Source organism: Rutilus rutilus (genome assembly GCF_951802725.1).
Source record: "Rutilus rutilus genome assembly, chromosome: 15".
NCBI lineage: Eukaryota > Metazoa > Chordata > Actinopteri > Cypriniformes > Leuciscidae > Rutilus > Rutilus rutilus.
In genome coordinates this window covers 172,501-195,000 of record NC_140220.1, presented here as the reverse complement: position 1 = coordinate 195,000, position 22,500 = coordinate 172,501, and the positions used below count along the sequence as shown (strand labels likewise).

The following is a 22,500-nucleotide window of genomic DNA, read 5'->3' as shown; positions in this document are numbered from 1 at the left end:
CTTCCTGCCAATGATTAACGCAGCCGGACTCTTTCCTGCTTGTGTGCCGAGGCCAAAGTCACAGGCGGCCTGATTTACGGTGTGAGAGAACGGCATCGTGGGATTGCAGTCCCGGACCATGTGACCTGCAGTCATGCAGATGCAGTTAATCCTCAACCAGCGCGAGCTTCCGTCGGCAGACTGACGGATGATGGTGAACATTAGAGCCGCTCCTCAGAGTCACGGGAATCTTTATCACTGTAGCGTCTAAAGGCTTCGTTCTCACACCCTCACTGTTACCGCCGGCCAACCTTCGTGTGTGAAGAGAGAAACGTGTGGTGGAAAGTGTGTGTCATGTTCCTTTCTAGAAAGAAATGATATCTGAGGATTTCCAGTCAGGATTTAGACCGTACCATAGCACTGAGACTGCTCTCATTAGAGTCACACATGATCTGCTCTTATCATCCGATCGCGGTTGAATCTCGCTATTAGTGTTACTCGATCTTAGTGCTGCGTTAGATACTATTGACCACAACATTCTTTTAAATAGACTAGAACATTATGTTGGCATTAGTGGAATTGCATTAACATGGTTTAAATCATACTTATCTGACCGTTATCAGTTTGTAGCAGAAAATGAAGAGATGTCTCATCGATCACAAGACTATAGACTAAACACGTAATACGCATGAGCACGCGTCACTATTTTCACAGATTCACGTTTTTTAAGTTTACACGGAGAACTTTCAAAACTTGCACCTTGGATCCTATTTCAGAGTGTGTGTTCTCGAGCTCTAAACACTGTTGTGTGAATGAACGGCCAGAACACACTAAAAGTTTCTGTTTCCTGTGAGAACGGTGTGTGTTAGCGGCCGCTAAGTTAATAACTAATGATCTTTACAACGGAAGTGAATCAATCAAAACTAACTTTATCTGGACAATAACTTTATTCTAGAGCTGCTGTAAAGCCTAAACAATCTCTGTTACTGTAATCTCCTGTTATCACTGTAAAGCTGCTGTGAAACTCTCTATATTGTTAAAGCGCTGTATAAATGAAGGAGACTTGACTTGACATCACAGAACACTCACATCTTCTCCAGACTGGACTCTCTGCACATGTTCTGCGCCAGCAGGTTTGAGGCCAGACTGAAGAGCTGCTCGGCCCACTCCTGAACACACACACACACACACACACACACACATCAGCAGACCAGCCTTCAATCCACACGGACCAGACCAGCATTAATATGACAAGATCATCAAAAATATCATAAAACTATCGGCCTCGCTCACATTTGCCGATCATAGTGTGTGATGTTAGTGTTGGATAGTGCATCGCTGTGTTTTTACAGATTTAATCTCATGTGTAACTCTTCCTAAAGCAAAATGATATCTTTCAAATTAATTATGGAATGTGTCATTTAAAGAGAGACACCGAACGTTTGACAGTTTAGAAGAGATGCTTTGGGACGAGCGACGGCTGTGATCACACACGTATCCTGGTTACAGTGTATGTTGGAGCAGCGTTACCTTGGCAACCTCCTCATGAAAGGCCACGAAGTTGTGGTAGGAGATGCTGACCATGTCCTGACCGCTGACCACCGTGAGCGTCCGGTTCTCCATCTTCCCCTCCAGAGTCCCCACATCCAGCAGCTCCCGCAGCTTCGGCTCCTGAGCAACGACAGACACGCATCACACACAACACAACACAACACAACACAACACAACACAACACAACACAACACAACACAACACTGTCCTATGGGATAAATCCAGTCATGCTGGATCGGATCAGTCGGTCATTTTCCAGTGTGGATCTCAATGATCTTCTTCTGTGGTGGAACATCACTGTTTCACAGTGATGAACTCTCTCTGTCATATCTCACTGTTACTATACGTTACAGGCTTCGGGTTCTGTCGTCTGCAAGGACTCCGAGATTCTGACAAGTCTTGGCTTCGGTCCAGCTCGACTAGCCTCTGCAGACACAGGCAGTGAAGGTGTCTGATGCGGGTCTCACATTTATTCCTCTCAGAGCTGGACTGTTTCTCACAAGCACCGAGAGAAAGCTGATTGTATAGAGTCTATTGGTGGCAATGGATCTACAATCTACTTATGCTTACGATGCTTTTGGGAAACGCGGCCCTGGACTGTAAATCCACAAACCCTTGACGTGGAGCGTCTGACAGACAATAAAAATGAACCGGACCGCATATGCAGTTGCACACGTAATCAATAAAATGAAAAGTGCTGATTTAAAGGACTTTCAATCACACCGAGCGCCTGCGCTTAGACAGACCGCACACACATTCATCACAGGCGGGAAGATCACTGTCCCTTCGTCCCAGTAAAGCCTGATCATCAAGCACTGCTAACACTCTTAAGACACTGTAAAGCAGTGTGCGCTATTAACTTTATTCTAGAGCTGCTGTAAAGCCAAAACAATCTCTGTTACTGTAATCTCCTATTATCATTGAAACAATTCATATTATTAAAAGCACTATAAAAATGAAGTGTAGTGTGCGCTTGTGTAGTGTGAGCTTGTGTAGTGTGAGCTTGTGTAGTGTGTGCTTGCTTGTGTAGTGTGTGCTTGTGTAGTGTGAGCTTGTGTAGTGTGTGCTTGCTTGTGTAGTGTGTGCTTGTGTAGTGTGAGCTTGTGTAGTGTGTGCTTGTGTAGTGTGCGCTTGTGTAGTGTGCGCTTGTGTAGTGTGCGCTTGTGTAGTGTGTGTTTGTGTAGTGTGCGCTTGTGTAGTGTGCGCTTGTGTAGTGTGCATTTGTGTAGTGTGAGCTTGTGTAGTGTGTGCTTGCTTGTGTAGTGTGTGCTTGTGTAGTGTGAGCTTGTGTAGTGTGTGCTTGTGTAGTGTGCGCTTGTGTAGTGTGGGCTTGTGTAGTGTGTGTTTGTGTAGTGTGCGCTTGTGTAGTGTGCGCTTGTGTAGTGTGCATTTGTGTAGTGTGCACTTGTGTAGTGTGCGCTTGTGTAGTGTGCGCTTGTGTAGTGTGCGCTTGTGTAGTGTGCGCTTGTGTTGTGCGCTTGTGTAGTGTGCGCTTGTGTAGTGTGTGCTTGTGTAGTGTGTGCTTGCTTGTGTAGTGTGTGCTTGTGTAGTGTGAGCTTGTGTAGTGTGTGCTTGTGTAGTGTGCGCTTGTGTAGTGTGCGCTTGTGTAGTGTGTGTTTGTGTAGTGTGCGCTTGTGTAGTGTGCGCTTGTGTAGTGTGCATTTGTGTAGTGTGCACTTGTGTAGTGTGCGCTTGTGTAGTGTGCACTTGTGTAGTGTGCGCTTGTGTAGTGTGCTTGTGTAGTGTGCGCTTGTGTAGTGTGCTTTGTGTAGTGTGAGGTTGTGTAGTGTGCGCTTGTGTAGTGTGCTTTGTGTAGTGTGAGGTTGTGTAGTGTGTGCTTGTGTAGTGTGTGCTTGTGTAGTGTGAGGTTGTGTAGTGTCCGCTTGTGTAGTGTTGTGTAGTGTCCGCTTGTGTAGTGTGCTTGTGTAGTGTGCTTTGTGTAGTGTTCTTGTGTAGTGTGCTTTGTGTAGTGTTCTTGTGTAGTGTGCTTGTGTAGTGTGTGCTTGTGTAGTGTGCTTGTGTAGTGTGTGCTTGTGTTGTGTGCTTGTGTAGTGTGTGCTTGTGTAGTGTGAGGTTGTGTAGTGTCCGCTTGTGTAGTGTGCTTGTGTAGTGTGCTTTGTGTAGTGTTCTTGTGTAGTGTGCTTTGTGTAGTGTGAGGTTGTGTAGTGTGTGCTTGTGTAGTGTGCTTGTGTAGTGTGTGCTTGTGTAGTGTGCTTGTGTAGTGTGCGCTTGTGTAGTGTGCTTTGTGTAGTGTGAGGTTGTGTAGTGTGTGCTTGTGTAGTGTGCTTGTGTTGTGTGCTTGTGTAGTGTGTGCTTGTGTAGTGTGAGGTTGTGTAGTGTGCGCTTGTGTAGTGTGCTTGTGTAGTGTGCTTTGTGTAGTGTGAGGTTGTGTAGTGTGTGCTTGTGTAGTGTGCTTGTGTAGTGTGTGCTTGTGTAGTGTGCTTGTGTAGTGTGCGCTTGTGTAGTGTGCTTTGTGTAGTGTGAGGTTGTGTAGTGTGCGCTTGTGTAGTGTGCTTGTGTAGTGTGCTTTGTGTAGTGTGAGGTTGTGTAGTGTGTGCTTGTGTAGTGTGAGCTTGCGTAGTGTGTGCTTGTGTAGTGTGAGGTTGTGTAGTGTGCGCTTGTGTAGTGTGCTTGTGTAGTGTGCTTTGTGTAGTGTGAGGTTGTGTAGTGCGCTTGTGTAGTGTGAGGTTGTGTAGTGTGCTTTGTGTAGTGTGTGCTTGTGTTGTGTGCGCTTGTGTAGTGTGCGCTTGTGTAGTGTGCACTTGTGTAGTGCGCTTGTGTAGTTTGCGCTTGTGTAGTGTGTGCTTGTGTAGTGTGTGCTTGTGTAGTGTGCGCTTGTGTAGTTTGAGCTTGTGTAGTGTGCTTGTGTAGTGTGCACTTGTGTAGTGCGCTTGTGTAGTTTGCGCTTGTGTAGTGCGCTTGTGTAGTGTGTGCTTGTGTAGTGTGTGCTTGTGTAGTGTGCGCTTGTGTAGTTTGAGCTTGTGTAGTTTGAGCTTGTGTAGTGTGCTTGTGTAGTGTGCTTGTGTAGTGTGCTTTGTGTAGTGTGAGCTTGTGTTGTGTGCGCTTGTGTAGTGTGCTTTGTGTAGTGTGAGGTTGTGTAGTGTGTGCTTGTGTAGTGTGCTCTTGTGTAGTGTGCTTGTGTAGTGTGAGCTTGCGTAGTGTGCTTGTGTAGTGTGAGCTTGTTTAGTGTGTGCTTGTGTTGTGTGCTTGTGTAGTGTGCGCTTGTGTAGTGTGCTTGTGTAGTGTGAGCTTGTTTAGTGTGTGCTTGTGTTGTGTGCTTGTGTAGTGTGCGCTTGTGTAGTGTGCTTGTGTAGTGTGCTTGTGTAGTGTGTGCTTGTGTAGTGTGAGGTTGTGTAGTGTGTGCTTGTGTAGTGTGCTTGTGTAGTGTGTGCTTGTGTAGTGTGTGCTTGTGTAGTGTGAGGTTGTGTAGTGTGTGCTTGTGTAGTGTGTGCTTGTGTAGTGTGTGCTTGTGTAGTGTGTGCTTGTGTAGTGTGTGCTTGTGTAGTGTGCTTGTGTAGTGTGCTTTGTGTAGTGTGTGCTTGTGTTGTGTGCGCTTGTGTAGTGTGTGATTGAAGTAAAGCTCCACCTCTGAATCACACCGACGTCAGCGATCCCTCTGTTCATCTGTCATTCAGAGACACTTTAATCATCCAATCACTCAAACTCTCTGTGATAAAGCATGTTCCCTTTTTGAATATTCTTCATTATCACATCACAGAAGTAAAATGACCAGCAGACACGCTTCATAACTCCTCATAACTCCTCATAACTCCTCATAACTCCACCGCTTCATGGCTTCATTTACACACAGGAGCGGGACTGAATTACTGCACTGGTGCATTGTGGGGCTTTTGGAAGACTGGCCTTAAAGTTTTGGTGTTTGGGGCCTGATGTGTGTGTGTGTGTGTGTGTGTGTGTGTGTGTGTGTGTGTGTGTGTGTGTGTGTGTGTGTGTGTGACAGTGAGTGTGTGAGTGTGCGTGTGTGTGTGTGTGTGTGTGTGTGTGTGAGTGAGTGTGTGTGACAGTGTGTGTGTGTGTGTGCGTTTGATTTATATTACATTGTGGGAACCAAATGTCCCCACAAGGATAGTAAAACCTGAGATCACCTCCATCTAACTCCAAGCGGTCCCCATGAGGGGAATGGGTAAATAAACATACTAAATTATATTTTTTTGAAAATGTAAAAATGCAGAAAGTTTTCTGTGATGGGTAGGTTTAGGGGTAGGGTTAGTGTGTGTGATGGGTAGGTTTAGGGTTAGGGTTAGTGTAAGGGGACAGAATATACAGTTTGTACTGTATAAAAACCATTAAGTCTATGGAGAGTCCCCACGAAGATAGTGAACCAGACATGTGTGTGTGTGTGTGTGTGTGTGTGTGTGTGTGTGTGTGTGTGTGTGTGTGTGTGTGTTTTTCTTTAAAAAAAAAAATATTTCTGCTTGTTGGGTTCGGGTAAGAAGTGATTCGGGTCGACTCGGATCAGGCACAGATCTTTGGACCCGATGATTTGCTGCATATCCGATTGAAATCTGATCAGATTTAGCAAGAAATAGACAACATCTGTATTCCAAACCCCTCCATGCTCTGGTTGGGTTAGGGTTAGGGTTAGGCGTATTCCTGCCTGTCACGGCTGTATACTGTGTATTGTCGTCTTTGCCGTGTTTGGGTGTGTTTTGCTCATCCTACAGGTGTGCTGCGGAGCTGAGGCAATCAGGTGGATTGGGTGCACCGGTGCACAGGTGTGCCTGTCATTAAAAGCGTCCTGTTTGGCGTCCTCATTGAGCGTTCCATTCTGTCAGATCGATCCCTGGCCAGGACCGAGATGTTGATCGGCGTTGCGGCGTACTGCGAGAACTTGAGAGACAGTCGTTGTAATTAAGAAAGTGAAAATAAAAGAGTATTGTAACCGCCGTCAACCGTTTCCTCCTCCTTCATTGTTGCTCCCTAATAAGGGCGTAACAATTGGGGGCTCGTCGAACTAAATTTGTGTTTGGATTCGTGCGAATGATTTTGAAAAAACGTTGTCTTTGAAGGAGGGTAAGAGGTAGGATATTTGAATTTAATATATTTGTATATTATCCACCTATTTGTAAATTGAAAAGTTGGAACGCTCCATTAATTAGTTAGGCTCTATAACATAATTTGTTGGGAGTATTTGAAGAACAAACCTTCCGGGTAGGTTTAGTGCGTGTCTTTGGGCACGTAGTTTTTTATTTTAGTTTGTTATTTTTGGTTGGCTCGGGGCTTAGAGCAGTTGTCTCGGGGGCACATCCGAGGTTTGGGGGGCGACTCGGCAATTGGTCGTCTTCCCAAACTTGCGGGATTTAGTGCGTAAGTACCCGGTCTTGGGCCAACTGAAGACTAGGGTTTATTTAGTTTAAATGGATGGTTTGGTTTCTTTAAATAAACCCTGATTTGTCACTTTAAAAAAAAAAAATCCTTCTGTCGTTTTGTGCGTAATATTTGCTGAGCGTGTGTTTTGTAAGCGTGATTATTGGTAATTATGGCAACCGATGTTATTGAAGCATTTTCTCAGACTCCGTCCGAGGAATTGTTAGAGGAAATGACCAAAGAGCAATTGTTAGAGTTAGCTGCGTATTATAAAATCGAGCTAACGTATAATCAAAAAAGGTCAAAAGACGGAATTAAGCTAATCCTTGAAACTGCGCTGTGTGATCTTAAAATCTTGAGAGGAAAATCTAAATTGCCGGATTCAGCTGCGTTGCCTGCCGTGAGTACGCCTGTTCCAACCCTTCCGTTGTCTGCTTTAGGCACTCTTTCATTTGAGCAACAGAAAGAGTTGTTGATGATACAACGTGATACTGAGTGTGAGAAACGTCGTTTGGAATGTGAGAAGGTCCGTTTGGAGTTAGAGTTGGAGGAGAGTCGGCAACAGTTAGAGCAACAGCGTTTACAGATTGAAAGGCGTCGACTAGAGTTACACGAGGAAGGTAAGCCGGTGGGTGCAGGTTTTGATACTGATTCGACGAAACTGAGCGTGGCTCATAATTTACGTTTAGTACCGCCGTTTAATGAGGCTGAGGTGGAGATTTTTTTTCTCCTATTTGAGCGAGTCGCAGTAGCATATAAATGGAGTAATGTTGAACGCGCTATGCTGCTTCAGTGCGTTTTAACAGGTAAAGCCCAACAAGCCTATTCTACGCTATCTGATGCTGACAGCCAGAATTATGAAGCCATTAAAGCGGCGGTGTTAAAAATTAATGAGCGTGTCCCAGAGAGTTATCGGCAAAAGTTCCGTACGTTACAGCGAAAGGGGAGTGAAACAAATGTTGAGTTCGTAAGAGAATTGACTGTGCAGTTTGATCGTTGGTGTACAGCGGCAGATAGTACAACAATGGATAAGCTGAGAGAGTTAATTTTATTTGAACAATACAGAAATACACTTCCCGAGACGATAGCCACTTATGTTGCGGAGCGTCAGGTAAAAACTGCTTCAGAAGCTGCACTGCTGGTGGATGACTGGGAGCTTATTCATAAGCCCCGTGCTGATAAATTCAGTGAACGTCAGGTTCATACACGGGGGAATTCTTCCGTTGTCCCTATCGGCCCAGCCAGGCGTTTTGTGAGAAAAACAGCGAGTGACTATGATAACTGTAACTACTGTCTGGGTAAAGGACATTGGAAGTCAAATTGTCCAGTGCTTAAGTCAAAATTTGTTAGACACGCCCATTCCGCGAAGCCTGCTGTCCTGGCTACTTCTGTTCCTGTATTAAATCAGGCGGGTACTTTGAAAGGAATGCCGGTGGTAGCGCCCAAGAATGTAGAGAATCACCAGCACTTATTTGAACCATTCATTTTTAATGGTTTTGTGTCGCTTCCAGGTGGTGTTGAGAGAGTGGCAGTGAAAATTCTCCGAGACACGGGGTCATCCGAGTCGTTTATTTTGGAGTCGGTGTTGCCCTTCTCAACTGAATCGCACACTGGTAGCTCGCTTTTGATTCGTGGCATTGGGCTTAATACATTATCCGTACCCCTGCATAAAGTTGATTTGACCTGTGAATTAGTGCATGGGGTGGTGGATCTTGGTATACGTCCTATTCTACCTGTTGATGGCGTTTCACTGATCCTCGGAAATAACTTGGCCGGCGGACGCGTAGAAACCAATGCAGATCCGCACAGTTGCGATACACAGTGTGAACAGCCATTAATTCAGATCAGATTCCAATCAGATACACACATGTGGACTGACAGTGTGAACGTAGCCTAGGGTTCTTAGCTGTATTGTCACGAACCCTTTATGCCAAAAATGTTCTAAATAAGGAGAAATATCTTATATGATGAAATACTTTCATGTTTAATGGGTTATTTCAGTTCCCTTTCGAGGGAACTCGAACTGCGTCGGTGACGACACTAGGGGAACGCCCTTCAGCGTAGCACGTCTGAATTCATGAATGAAACCGAATCCAATCCTATTGGCGTTGCGTGATGACGTAGTGTGTGACGGCATCTACGGATGTGTACAAAAGCACGCCGGCACACAGAAATGTCAGCTTTTTGCTATTCAGCAAGCGCTCTGTGTGTGTGAAACAATTCTGTCCTATTTGGTGTTGTATGTTCTGTAAAGTCTGCATTGCAAAATAGAATAGGGGCTCGGATTTCGCGTTTGCTGAGGCAGCGCGTAGATTACGAGTCTACTCTGCAATAAGATTCTGTGGCTTGGATCTCGTGTTTGCCGAGGCAGCGCGTAGATTTTAACTCTGCATTTCAATACAGAATCTAGTAACTCGGATCTCGCGTTTGCCGAGGCAGCGCGTTGATTACGAGTGTGCTTTGCAATAAGATTCTGTGGCTGGGATCTCGCGTTTGTCGAGGCAACGCGTAGATTTAAGGTCTGCTTTGCAATACAGAATCTAGTAGCTCGGATCTCGCGTTTGCTGAGGCAGCGCGTTGATTACGAGTGTACTTTGCAGTTTGCTATACGATTCTATGACTGACATCTCGCGTTTGCCGAGGCAGCGCGTAGATTGAATGTCTGCATTGCAATACAGAATCTAGTAGCTCGAATCTCGCGTTTGCCGAGGCGCGCGTTGATTACGAGTCTATTTGCAGTTTGCAATAAAGATATAGGCATGTAGTCATAACTCGCCGCGCACAGTGCGTTTCGGGTCTCTCAGCCGCGCCTGTTGACTTTCTTCTCGAGAGATGAAAGCCAAATTTATTGTGAACCACTCGAATCTCGCGTTTGTTGAGACAGCGCGTTAAGGGTCTGCAATAAAAGGGACACACGCGATCTGGGAAATAATACTGTTTGGGTGCGAGGCATTCACAGTCAGCTCCTGAGGGTGCTGGCAGGCTGTTCATTGTGAAATAACTCGCCGCACACAGTCGTGCGTTTCGGGTGTTTCAGCCTCGCGCCTGTTGACTTTCTTCTCGAGGGATGAAAGCCAATTTGTAACGGCTCGCGTTTGCCGAGGCAGCGTGTAGTAGATCGTATAAATAAGTATTTAAACAGTATTCTGGTGCACTATCCAGTGTTTATGGCTACATTTAATTCTGAGGAATTAAAATAATTAAAATATTATCTGACTTTAGAACTTGGTTAGATATTTGAATTCAGCCTAATATCTGAAGGAGAGTGTCGCTTCTAGAAGTCCCCCTCAAAAAAAAAAGAAAAAAAAAAGCAAAAGCTGAGCTTGGGACTCTAGGCGGCGCTCTCGCCCAAGCCTCCTGAGAAGACGGATCTGAGGACTGTCCTTCAGGCCAGGAAGGTGTCGGGAGAGAGGTCCTAACTTATGTGAGACCTTGGAGGGCTGGCCCCCCCAAAAAGAGAGCGATCGAGATCCTCCCTCTCACCGGGCCCTCAGGAAACTAGTGTCAGCATCCCGCCGCTAATTGCGCTTCGGGACACATCAGTTTCCAGCGAACGCACGCTGCTCTGTCTGCCCCAAGAGCTTGCGGCCGGGCAGCGCTGGCGTCCGCACACCGAGAGTCATTTTCGATTATTCCCTGCCGGTCCTCCGCTTCAGGGTATCGTCAAGGGCTCTCACAAGACACTTGACACCAACCCTTAGGGGCTGGTTCCCTTGCTGAATTTTTGTCGAGGCATGGCAACGTCTCCCCAATATTTCTCCATGGGTCCTGCGCACTGTAGAAATAGGGTACAGGCTGCAGTTCCAGGCTGCCCACCAAAAAAGAGGTAAGTATCAACGGGGTGGTTTGGACTGCAGTAGACCCAGAGCAGGGTCTGGTGTTAGAACAGGAAGTTTACTCGCTGCTGGCAAAAGGGGCCATAGAGCATGTTCCCCCACCAGTCAGGGAGTCCGGATTCTACAGCCGGTACTTCATAGTTCCGAAGAAGGATGGAGGGTTGCGTCCACTTTTAGATCTGAGGCACTTGAATCGGTCTCTGAGGAGGTTCAGGTTCAAGATGCTCACTATTCCCATCATCGTGAGTCAAATTCAATCCGAGGATTGGTTTGTCACGATAGATCTAAAAGACGCCTACTTCCACATCTCCATCCTTCCATCTCACAGGAAGTTCCTGAGGTTTGCTTTCGGGGGCGAAGCTTACCAATATCGGGTTCTTCCGTTCGGCCTAGCACTCTCCCCTCGCACATTTACCAAGTGTATGGATGCAGCTCTAGCACCCCTGAGGCTCGAGGGCATCAGGGTGCTCAATTACATCGACGACTGGTTAATATTGGCCCAGTCGCGAGAGCTGGCGATTCGGCATCGAGATGTCGTCCTCGCCCGCATCCAGAGCCTGGGGTTAAGACTCAACACGAAGAAGAGCGTGTTGACACCAGCCCAGAGAACCACGTTCCTGGGAGTGGTGTGGGACTCGGTCACGATGCGGGCTCAGTTGTCTCCTGCTCGGATCGAGTCTATCCTGACCACAGTGTCCAGGTTGAAGCTAGGCCAGGCCGTCACTGTCAAACACTTTCAGAGAGTGTTGGGTCTCATGGCAGAAGCGTCCAGCGTGATACCTTCTGGCCTGCTACACATGAGAGCTTTGCAGTGGTGGTTGAGAACCAAGGGGTTTTCCCCGAGGGGAAACCCATTCCGCTTGATAAGGGTTACGCACAGATGCCTTCGTTCCCTGTCAATTTGGAAGAAGCCTTGGTTCTTGTCCCAGGGTCCCAATTTGGGAGCGTTATGTCGCCGAGTATCTATTTCGACAGACGCCTCCCTCGCGGGCTGGGGCGCGGTCATGGACGGCCGTTTTACGAGAGGCCTCTGGCAGGACCATCATTCCTCTTGGTACATAAATTGCCTAGAAATGTTGGCGGTGTTCCGGGTTTTGAGGAGCTTCCTGCCAGACCTCCATGGTCGCCATGTCCTTGTAAGAACCGACAACATGTCGGTGGTGTCTTATTTGAACCGCCAGGGGGGTCTGAGGTCGCGCCCTCTGTGCAGACTGGCGCATCAGATCCTCCTGTGGTCCCAGCGGAGACTATCGTCTCTCAGGGCGATGTATGTCCCGGGGGACCAGAATCAGGGAGCAGACGTCCTGTCGAGGCAGGGGCTGAGGCCCGGGGAGTGGCGACTCCACCCAGAGGTGGTGGAAGCCATGTGCGTGAGATTTGGCCCAGTGGAAGTGGATTTTTTCGCATCTCAAGAGACGTCCCACTGTCCACTGTGGTTTTCTCTCAGGCATCCATCTCCGCTGGGGCTGGACGCCATGATGCAGACGTGGCCGAGGCTGCGTCTGTACGCATTTCCCCCGATCGCTCTGCTCCCAGCAGTTCTGGAAAGGGTCCGTCGAGACAGAGTCAGTCTACTTTTAGTAGCCCCGTTTTGGCCGGCCCGAGTATGGTTTTCGGACATCATTTCACTCCTGGCAGGCCCGCCATGGCAGATCCCTCTGAGGAGGGACTTGCTGTCCCAGGCGGAGGGCTCAGTTCTCCACCCTCGACCCAAGCTGTGGAAACTGTGGGTCTGGCCCCTGAGGGGGCACAGTACCTAGAAGCCGGCCTGTCAGCTGGAGTGGTCGAAACCATATTAACTTCCAGAGCTCCCTCCACGAGGAAGTTATACGGCCTTAAGTGGAATGTATTTTCCGTTTGGTGCAGAGAGCGTGACTTGGACCCAGTTAACTGCCCAGTGGCTTCAGTACTGGAGTTTCTCCAAGACCGCTTTTCTGCCGGGCTTACCCCGTCCACACTCAAGGTTTATGTGGCTGCCATTGCGGCTTTCCACGCTCCTCTGAGTGATGGCCCGCTGGGGAGGCATCACTTGGTCGTACGCTTCCTACGTGGAGCCTGGAGGATGAGACCTGCGACTCGCGCCAGAGTTCCCTCTTGGGACCTGGCAGTGGTTCTCGAAGGGCTGGCCGAGGCTCCCTTCGAACCACTGGAGTCGGCTGAGGCCAAGAACCTTTCGTTTAAGGTGGTCTTTTTGTTGGCCATTACTTCTCTGAGGAGGGTAGGAGATCTCCGGGTGCTCTCTATTTCCTATGGGTGCTTGGAGTTTGCTCCAGGCAACATTAAGGCCATCTTACATCCCAGGCCCGGCTATTTGCCCAAGGTGCCATCTAATGTGGCACGGCCTATGGTTCTGCAGGCATTTCATCCTCCACCTCACGTGACGGCGGATGAGGAGAGACTTCATCTGCTCTGCCCTGTCAGAGCACCTTCAGTGTTATATTCAGAGGTCCTCCTCATGGCGGAAGTCAGACCAGTTGCTGGTGTGTTTTGGGTCGCCCAAGAAGGGGCTTCCCACCTCTAAACAGACCATCAGTAACTGGATCGTTCAGACTATTTCCCTGGCCTATCAGGTGCGCAAATTGCCTTCACCTAAGGCCGTGAGAGCTCACTCCACCAGAGGCATGGCGTCCTCTAGAGCCCTCCTTTCAGGGGTTTCTATCCATGACATATGTGAGGCGGCTGGCTGGGCCACTCCGCACACATTCATGAGGTTTTACAGTCTGGACCTTCCCTCTACACCCGGTGCACGAGTGCTTTCGTCCTAAGTGCGCCTGAAGACAGCTTCACACTAGGATGAGCGGGGTTCGTTGTGGTATAGTGGGTATCTTGTTCCCCTAGTGTCGTCACCGACGCAGTTCGAGTTCCCTCGAAAGGGAACGTCTCGGGTTACGTATGTAACCCTTGTTCCCTGAGAAAGGGAACGAGACACTGCGTCGGTTCGCCACACCTCACCCCGCCTGGAGCACTTGCTTCATAGCAAAAGCTGACATTTCTGTGTGCCGGCGTGCTTTTGTACACATCCGTAGATGCCGTCACACACTACGTCATCACGCAACGCCAATAGGATTGGATTCGGTTTCATTCATGAATTCAGACGTGCTACGCTGAAGGGCGTTCCCCTAGTGTCGTCACCGACGCAGTGTCTCGTTCCCTTTCTCAGGGAACAAGGGTTACATACGTAACCCGAGACGTTTTTTCTAGTGATAAACTATGTTTACGAGCTACAAAACCAGATTCTTTCATTAAAAATAGATGATCCCATGATGGGAAGCCCTAAAAGGTTCTGGTTCTATACATAAAGCACCTGACAGAACCAGTTAAGGTTCTCTATAGAAACTTTTCTTCTAAGAGTGTAAAAACTTCCCAGATCCAGTATGGATGTCTCCGTGTCACACTCGCTCCTGCCGCTCCCGGTGACGGTTCGCTCTCCTCCACTCGACTCGCCAGCGCTTCACTGGCCAACAGGACTCACACACACTCGCTGATGACGATCCCTTCTCATCTCCACACACACACACTCGCTGATGACGATCCCTTCTCATCTCCACACACACACACACTCGCTGATGACGATCCCTTCTCATCTCCACACACACACACTCGCTGATGACGATCCCTTCTCATCTCCACACACACACACTCGCTGATGATGATCCCTTCTCATCTCCACACACACACACTCGCTGATGACGATCCCTTCTCATCTCCACACACACACACTCGCTGATCACGATCCCTTCTCATCTCCACACACACACTCACTGATGAAGGACTCACACACACTCGCTGATGAAGGACTCACACACACTCGCTGATGACGATCCCTTCTCATCTCCACACACACACACTCACTGATGACGATCCCTTCTCATCTCCACACACACACACTCGCTGATGACGATCCCTTCTCATCTCCACACACACACACTCGCTGATGACGATCCCTTCTCATCTCCACACACACACACACTCGCTGATGACGATCCCTTCTCATCTCCACACACACACTCGCTGATGACGATCCCTTCTCATCTCCACACACACACTCACTGATGAAGGACTCACACACACTCGCTGATGAAGGACTCACACACACTCGCTGATGACAATCCCTTCTCATCTCCACCGGTTAATTAAGCCGAAAGCGTCCGGTTGAGTCCGTCACAGACGACAGCAAGCAAAGCTCCGGCGAACACTGAACCACTGAACCACTGAAACACTGAAACACTGAAACACTGAACCACTGAACCACTGAACCACTGAACCACTGAAACACTGAACCACTGAAACACTGAACCACTGAAACACTGAACCACTGAAACACTGAAACACTGAAACACTGAAACACTGAACCACTGAACCACTGAACCACTGAAACACTGAACCACTGAACCACTGAACCACTGAAACACTGAACCACTGAAACACTGAACCACTGAACCACTGAACCACTGAACCACTGAACCACTGAACCACTGAAACACTGAACCACTGAAACACTGAACCACTGAACCACTGAACCACTGAAACACTGAACCACTGAAACACTGAACCACTGAAACACTGAACCACTGAACCACTGAACCACTGAAACACTGAACCACTGAACCACTGAACCACTGAAACACTGAACCACTGAAACACTGAACCACTGAAACACTGAACCACTGAACCACTGAACCACTGAACCACTGAACCACTGAAACACTGAAACACTGAACCACTGAACCACTGAAACACTGAACCACTGAAACACTGAACCACTGAAACACTGAAACACTGAACCACTGAAACACTGAACCACTGAACCACTGAACCACTGAAACACTGAACCACTGAACCACTGAACCACTGAACCACTGAACCACTGAAACACTGAACCACTGAAACACTGAACCACTGAACCACTGAACCACTGAACCACTGAACCACTGAAACACTGAACCACTGAAACACTGAACCACTGAACCACTGAACCACTGAACCACTGAAACACTGAACCACTGAACCACTGAACCACTGAACCACTGAAACACTGAAACACTGAACCACTGAAACACTGAACCACTGAACCACTGAAACACTGAACCACTGAAACACTGAAACACTGAACCACTGAACCACTGACACACTGAACCACTGAACCACTGAACCACTGAACCACTGAAACACTGAACCACTGAACCACTGAACCACTGAACCACTGAACCACTGAAACACTGAACCACTGAAACACTGAAACACTGAAACACTGAACCACTGAAACACTGAAACACTGAAACACTGAACCACTGAACCACTGAAACACTGAACCACTGAACCACTGAACCACTGAACCACTGAAACACTGAACCACTGAAACACTGAAACACTGAACCACTGAACCACTGAAACACTGAACCACTGAAACACTGAAACACTGAAACACTGAACCACTGAACCACTGAACCACTGAAACACTGAACCACTGAACCACTGAAACACTGAACCACTGAAACACTGAACCACTGAACCACTGAACCACTGAACCACTGAAACACTGAACCACTGAAACACTGAACCACTGAACCACTGAAACACTGAAACACTGAAACACTGAACCACTGAACCACTGAACCACTGAACCACTGAAACACTGAAACACTGAAACACTGAACCACTGAACCACTGAACCACTGAACCACTGAAACACTGAACCACTGAAACACTGAACCACTGAACCACTGAAACACTGAACCACTGAACCACTGAAACACTGAAACACTGAAACACTGAACCACTGAACCACTGAACCACTGAAACACTGAACCACTGAACCACTGAAACACTGAACCACTGAAACACTGAACCACTGAACCACTGAACCACTGAAACACTGAACCACTGAAACACTGAACCACTGAACCACTGAAACACTGAAACACTGAAACACTGAACCACTGAACCACTGAACCACTGAAACACTGAACCACTGAACCACTGAACCACTGAACCACTGAACCACTGAAACACTGAAACACTGAACCACTGAACCACTGAACCACTGAAACACTGAAACACTGAACCACTGAACCACTGAACCACTGAAACACTGAACCACTGAAACACTGAACCACTGAAACACTGAAACACTGAACCACTGAACCACTGAACCACTGAACCACTGAAACACTGAACCACTGAACCACTGAAACACTGAAACACTGAAACACTGAACCACTGAACCACTGAAACACTGAACCACTGAAACACTGAAACACTGAAACACTGAACCACTGAACCACTGAACCACTGAACCACTGAACCACTGAACCACTGAAACACTGAACCACTGAACCACTGAAACACTGAAACACTGAAACACTGAACCACTGAAACACTGAAACACTGAAACACTGAACCACTTCACTTCTTATCCACTTTAGTTTGATTAGTTCAGGAAACGTATCGTTGGTCTGAAACTCCTTCACTGATTGACCTTCGCAGGGAAATGTCTTCTCATTGCAATAAAATATGGTTGATGGTTCACTGCACTGATTTTACAGACTGGCAGAACACTATTAATATATAATTATAGGTTTCTGATGAAGGTATGAGAGTTAGTCGTCGTGTAAAGGTGTCAGCGACGGCAGAAAGATGCGGGTCGACTGTTGGTCTCCACAAGAATGCGAGATGTGTTGCAGATCTACAGTTATGGATGATTCTGGACTGAAGTTTATACACACTTATCATCATCAGCGAACTAACACAGGAACCAGACTCGGAAACACACATGGACATTTATCAACACAGCGCTCCATTCCGGCAGCATAAATCACATTTACTGTTCGAGATAAAGAGACAGAAGGGTTTGTTATCAGAGTAAATATATACTTTGTTTCTAGCTTTCTATCGTTTCCAGAACAATATTTGTGTTCAGTTCCTATCGCTGGTGAAACTTAACATGAACAGTTTGATGGTCTGGCGAGGTTTACTAAGCAGTTTTTGAGTTCAGATGTTTCTGTAAAATTTCCCTCAGCAGATAATGATGCTAATGATGCTTATGATGCTAATGATGCTAATGATGATAATGATGATAATGATGATAATGATGATAATGATGCTAATGATGCTAATGATGCTGCTGTGCTGATTGAATCTCAACACATTGCTTCCTAACAGTCTGTATTGTATAAAGAGCTTTATAAATAAAGGTGAGCTGACATGGACACGGACAATATGTCTAGACACAAGCTCTCAGGAGACCTTAATACTAAGACAACAGCCATGAATAAAGTCACAAATTTGATTATTTTTCAACTTCACATCTCCAAATCTATCTTTTCAAAATGTTAAGTGTCCTAAGATAATTGCATGAACCTGTGGGAGGAATCATTGAGATTCTCATGACACGAGCTGTAATAATGAGCGACACTTTAAACAGCTGAAAGTGTTCAGAAGAAGATTTCCCTCTGAGAGACGCTGTCTGGAATAACAACACAACAGTGTAGTGCCAAACACACAGTGCACACACTGACATCAGTGCCTCGTGTGTTAAAGTGTGTGTTTGAATGTGTCGAGCAGAGGCGATCAGATCTGACCATCGAGGGGAATGTAACTGTCCTATTACTGTCATTACAATCTGCATTACTATCATATTTCTGTAGCATGTTTCTGTGTGTGTGTGTGTGTGTGTGTGTGTGTGTGTGTGTCAACAAAGCAGGACATTTTTCATGCGCATTAAAGTTGCGTAAGACCAGAAAGCAACAGTCTCAATGCATTTGTGCAGCTTCATCGGACACCAACAAACCAGGCTCTGTTCTTCTGCTGCCTTTTCAGAGAAAACACAACCTGCCAAAGACAGACACAGAATCACTGCTAGCAACCCGGAGGAAACTCTTGCCGGATGTGAAGATGAAGAACTCAATGTTGGTTTGGTGCCCAGGCAATGCTCTGTTGTGCTTTGTGTTAGAAAGAGACCCAGAAGGAAAGAGGCTGGGAAAAGCTGGAAATCTGCAGTAAAACTGTCCAACGACGAGGCCTTCAGAGTCACAGCAGTGGATACAGATTAGCATGGTAGCTATGGTTGCATTAGCATGACATTACTGCACTATTACATCATGCAGTCACAACATTTACTGCCTTTTGAGGAACAGACAAGTGTCAACAAAAGATCTGTAGTTACACAAAACAGTTGCTATCTTAAATTTACATGTACATTGATTTATTCAAGTAATATCACACAAAATAACCTCAGTGGAAACACAAACCCTTGTCATTTAGCAGAGGACTTTCTTTCATTTAATGGGCATTAAGCAACCTGACAGATCCAGGCACAGATGGCCTTTCAATCCATTTAATTTACATGTTGAAAATGTTGATGGGTTACTGTCCTATTATTTGAAATTGTCATATTTGTTCTTATTTAAAAAAAATGAAATAAAATAAAGTGCCAACTTTGGCTTAAATGGTCCTTCAATCTTTTTATTTGATCTTTTGTCACATTTTAATGCTAAATTTTAAAACATGGAAATTATTTTTGCTTAGTTTGTCTTAAAAACCGACATGAAAAAGAATTGTGAAAAGATTGTGGATTTTTTTGTTGTTGCCATATGATCTCCTGACAACCTTCGGCTTCTCCCGACGCTTCAGTAAACTCATTCAACATTTCTGTTCCTGGACATTTCTATAACATTTCTATAACAACCTCTGTCTCTAGTCCCATCCTCATCCTCACACTTCATAAACACAAGTCCATTCCTGTGCAAATGCAAACATTCAAGTTTCTGCACTTTCAAAATAGTTTGTAGAAGTTCCACCTGCTTTAGAACAAGCGTGATACGTGCGTAGACGACATCTGTGTGTTCACGCTCATGTTGAGTGTGTCGATCACAGAGCCACAGCGAATGCGGCAGGGCATAGATCACAGTCCCAAAGGAAGAGAACTTCACTCAGCTGTGCGGATTCAGCTCAACTGAGACTATTACTGGTGAAACTACATTCAATCCATAAACTTTAGAGGACATTAGCCATCATGACCAGTGAAAATGCTCTTTGGTTTGTTTTATTGCAAGGACATTGAGCTTGTTACCTCTCGTCACCAACATCTAAGATCTTTGAATGAAATATCCATCACTGCTCATTTTGAGCTTGACTATCCCCTCATAACAAGCAGTGAAAGCCCAGAGAAACAGCAGCCCACCTGTCGAGAGACAAGCGGAAGACCAGGTGTGGCCGTCGAATCTCCCAGACTTCCTCCGTCTGCGGTTTCACCATCATGGGCGAGTGTAATCTGAACAGGGCTTTAGGGAATCCAGCGAACAAACCCGAACAAGGTCCTACTGTATACGGAGGAATGTGGGCAGATAAAGGGTTCTGACTGTGAGAACCCAGATAACAGAGAGCTGGACTCTGAGCTTCTGTCTGCAACAGATTAAGTGCAATTAAACTGATTGACTGCCTGAGAGAATGAGGTGTTCGCATCAGTTCTGGGCATTCGTGCATTTATGAAACCCTGCTTTCAGTTTCTCTCCATGACAGCTTCACAGAGATCTGCTACGAGTCAATCTTTCTGTATCAATGATTAAAACATTATATTGTAAATGATTCCATTTTTGTTCCATGGGCTTCATTCTTGACAATGTGAAGCTTGTGTTGAATACCTCACTAAATCAGCGGTGAAGACATTGTGCGATCGAGCTCTTAGAGCAGCTTTATCAAGAAAAGAAACACCATGGCCTCAGCGTACTTATCACAGTACAATAGATGTTGGTTTTGATTTAAATCATTTCAATTGCTCTAGCGGTTATAGCTTGTTTTATAATAAACCTGGTTCTGAACACTATCAAAATGTTGATTTCTGCATTAACCCTTTCTTAATTTACATGTATTCATTTTGCAGATGATTTTAATATCAAAGACACTTGCAAATGAGAAACATCACAACCCATTTATCACAAAGCCACAATATTTGAGGGTAAATGAATAAAAGTACCTGTAGATAGTTATGATAACCATGCATTTATTTGCTGATGTTTGATGAAAAGGCCATGAAGTTTTCAGAAGACCAAAGACAAAACATGTCTCACAATTCAGGTCACTCAAAACACGAGCCGAAGTCGATGGCCTTTTGATAGTTACCATTCCATGCCCATTTCCACACAAGTTAAAGTGCACATGCTAAAGTTAAGCAACCGCAGCATGGGCATGTTACAGTGAGTTCACTACACAGAGGGACACGGGTCCCCTGTTAGATGGTAAAGTGCGACACCTGTTTGGTTGCCTTTAAATTGAGCAATATTTCATATTCTGACTATCTCTGAATGTAATAGCAATGTTCATAATAACACTGAAACACCAGTTCTTGCCATAAAAAAAATTGTGATGGCAAGAAATGGCAAAGCACCTAAACATGAGTCGTAAAGTACCATCTATCAGGGGCCAAAGGCATTGTTTATTCACTCGTTAAACTGTGAATGCAAATGAGCAGTAACAGACACAAATCATTGTTCTTGCACTTCAAAGTTCACTGTTGTTTCCCTTATAACAAAATAAAATGCAATCCATACCAACCCAGACACTAATGCACTTCTATGTCGAGGTCAAAGTTTGAAATTATGAGTTGACTGTTTTATTAAAAATCTTCAAAAATTAAAAACTAAAGTGCCAGTTCATTAGATTAAGCAAGCTGAACATTTGCAATGCAGCAAGTCAATATAAAAATGTTAGTCTTGACCTGGAATACTGCGACACCTGTTCGGTTGCTTTGTTTTTTTGTTTTTCCACTGATGGCATTTTTATTTAATTTTAATCTGGTTTAGTATATATTTTTAAATCTGTTTTGGTTTTTGGGCGGAATTTCATTTGAATGTAATGCAAGATCATTTAAAAATGATCTTATTGGCCTAATAGTAAAAAAAAAAAAATGGTCCTCAACTAAGCGGCCAGCAGCAGCTCTACAGTCTCAGAGCCTCTCTAGCACAGCAAGCAATAAACAATAGAGGAGTGTGAACGACGTGTGTTAATGGGCCATTGCAGTTCCTGCTCCAGCCTACAGGAGCGATGCTGAGTATGGACTTAAACACACACACACACACACACACACACACACACACACGTAGGTCCCCACTTGGTCAAAAATTTACAAAAGTGTCTTTTACTTGATTTTAACAAGTACTTTTTAACAGTCCTCTGTGGGTGAGTGTGTAACGACACCATGGTCCCGTTAGATAGGTAGACAAGCACACACACACACTCACAGGACGTCTGGTTTCCCCTGACAACCTAAAAGTACTACGGTATTACCATGTTTTTTCTGGAGACGCCGACTCCGTGGCGTGACACAGCCAGAGGGAACATCCATCACCTGTGTTCTAGTCCAGTTAACGCTCATCAGTGTTTTTTTAATGCTGTAGTCACACTTCTGCTCTGAGTTAGGGTTAGGGTAACCCTAACCCTAACCCTAACCCATCCATCACCTGAGATCTAGTCCAGTTAACGCTCATCTTACGGCAGCGTTAACCCTAACCCAGAGGGAACATCCATCACCTGTGGTCTAGTCCAGCTAACGCCCATCTTACGGCAGCGTTAACCCTAACCCTAACCTAGAGGGAACATCCATCACCTGAGGTCTAGTCCAGCTAACGCCCATCTTACGGCAGCGTTTACCCTAACCCTAACCCTAACCCTAACCCTAACCCTAACCTAGAGGGAACATCCATCACCTGAGGTCTAGTCCAGTTAACGCTCATCAGTGTTTTTTTAATGCTGTAGTCACACTTCTGCTCTGAGTTAGGGTTAGGGTAAGTACCCATAAGATGGGTACCCA

The 22,500-nt window shown here is 46.0% G+C and overlaps 1 protein-coding gene across 2 annotated transcripts in view; it reads right to left on the bottom strand.

Annotated features, from left to right (window-relative positions):
* Positions 1-22,500, bottom strand: part of plcb1l (phospholipase C beta 1-like) — a 163,922-nt gene that overhangs the window by 72,563 nt on the left and 68,859 nt on the right. For both annotated transcript variants that reach the window (XM_084432989.1, XM_084432990.1), the window contains exons 4-5: positions 1,510-1,650; positions 1,069-1,148 (exon numbers count right to left, since the gene is read on the bottom strand). In XM_084432989.1, coding sequence (XP_084289115.1) covers positions 1,069-1,148; positions 1,510-1,650 — 221 coding nt within the window. The remainder of the gene's footprint in view (positions 1-1,068; positions 1,149-1,509; positions 1,651-22,500) is intronic.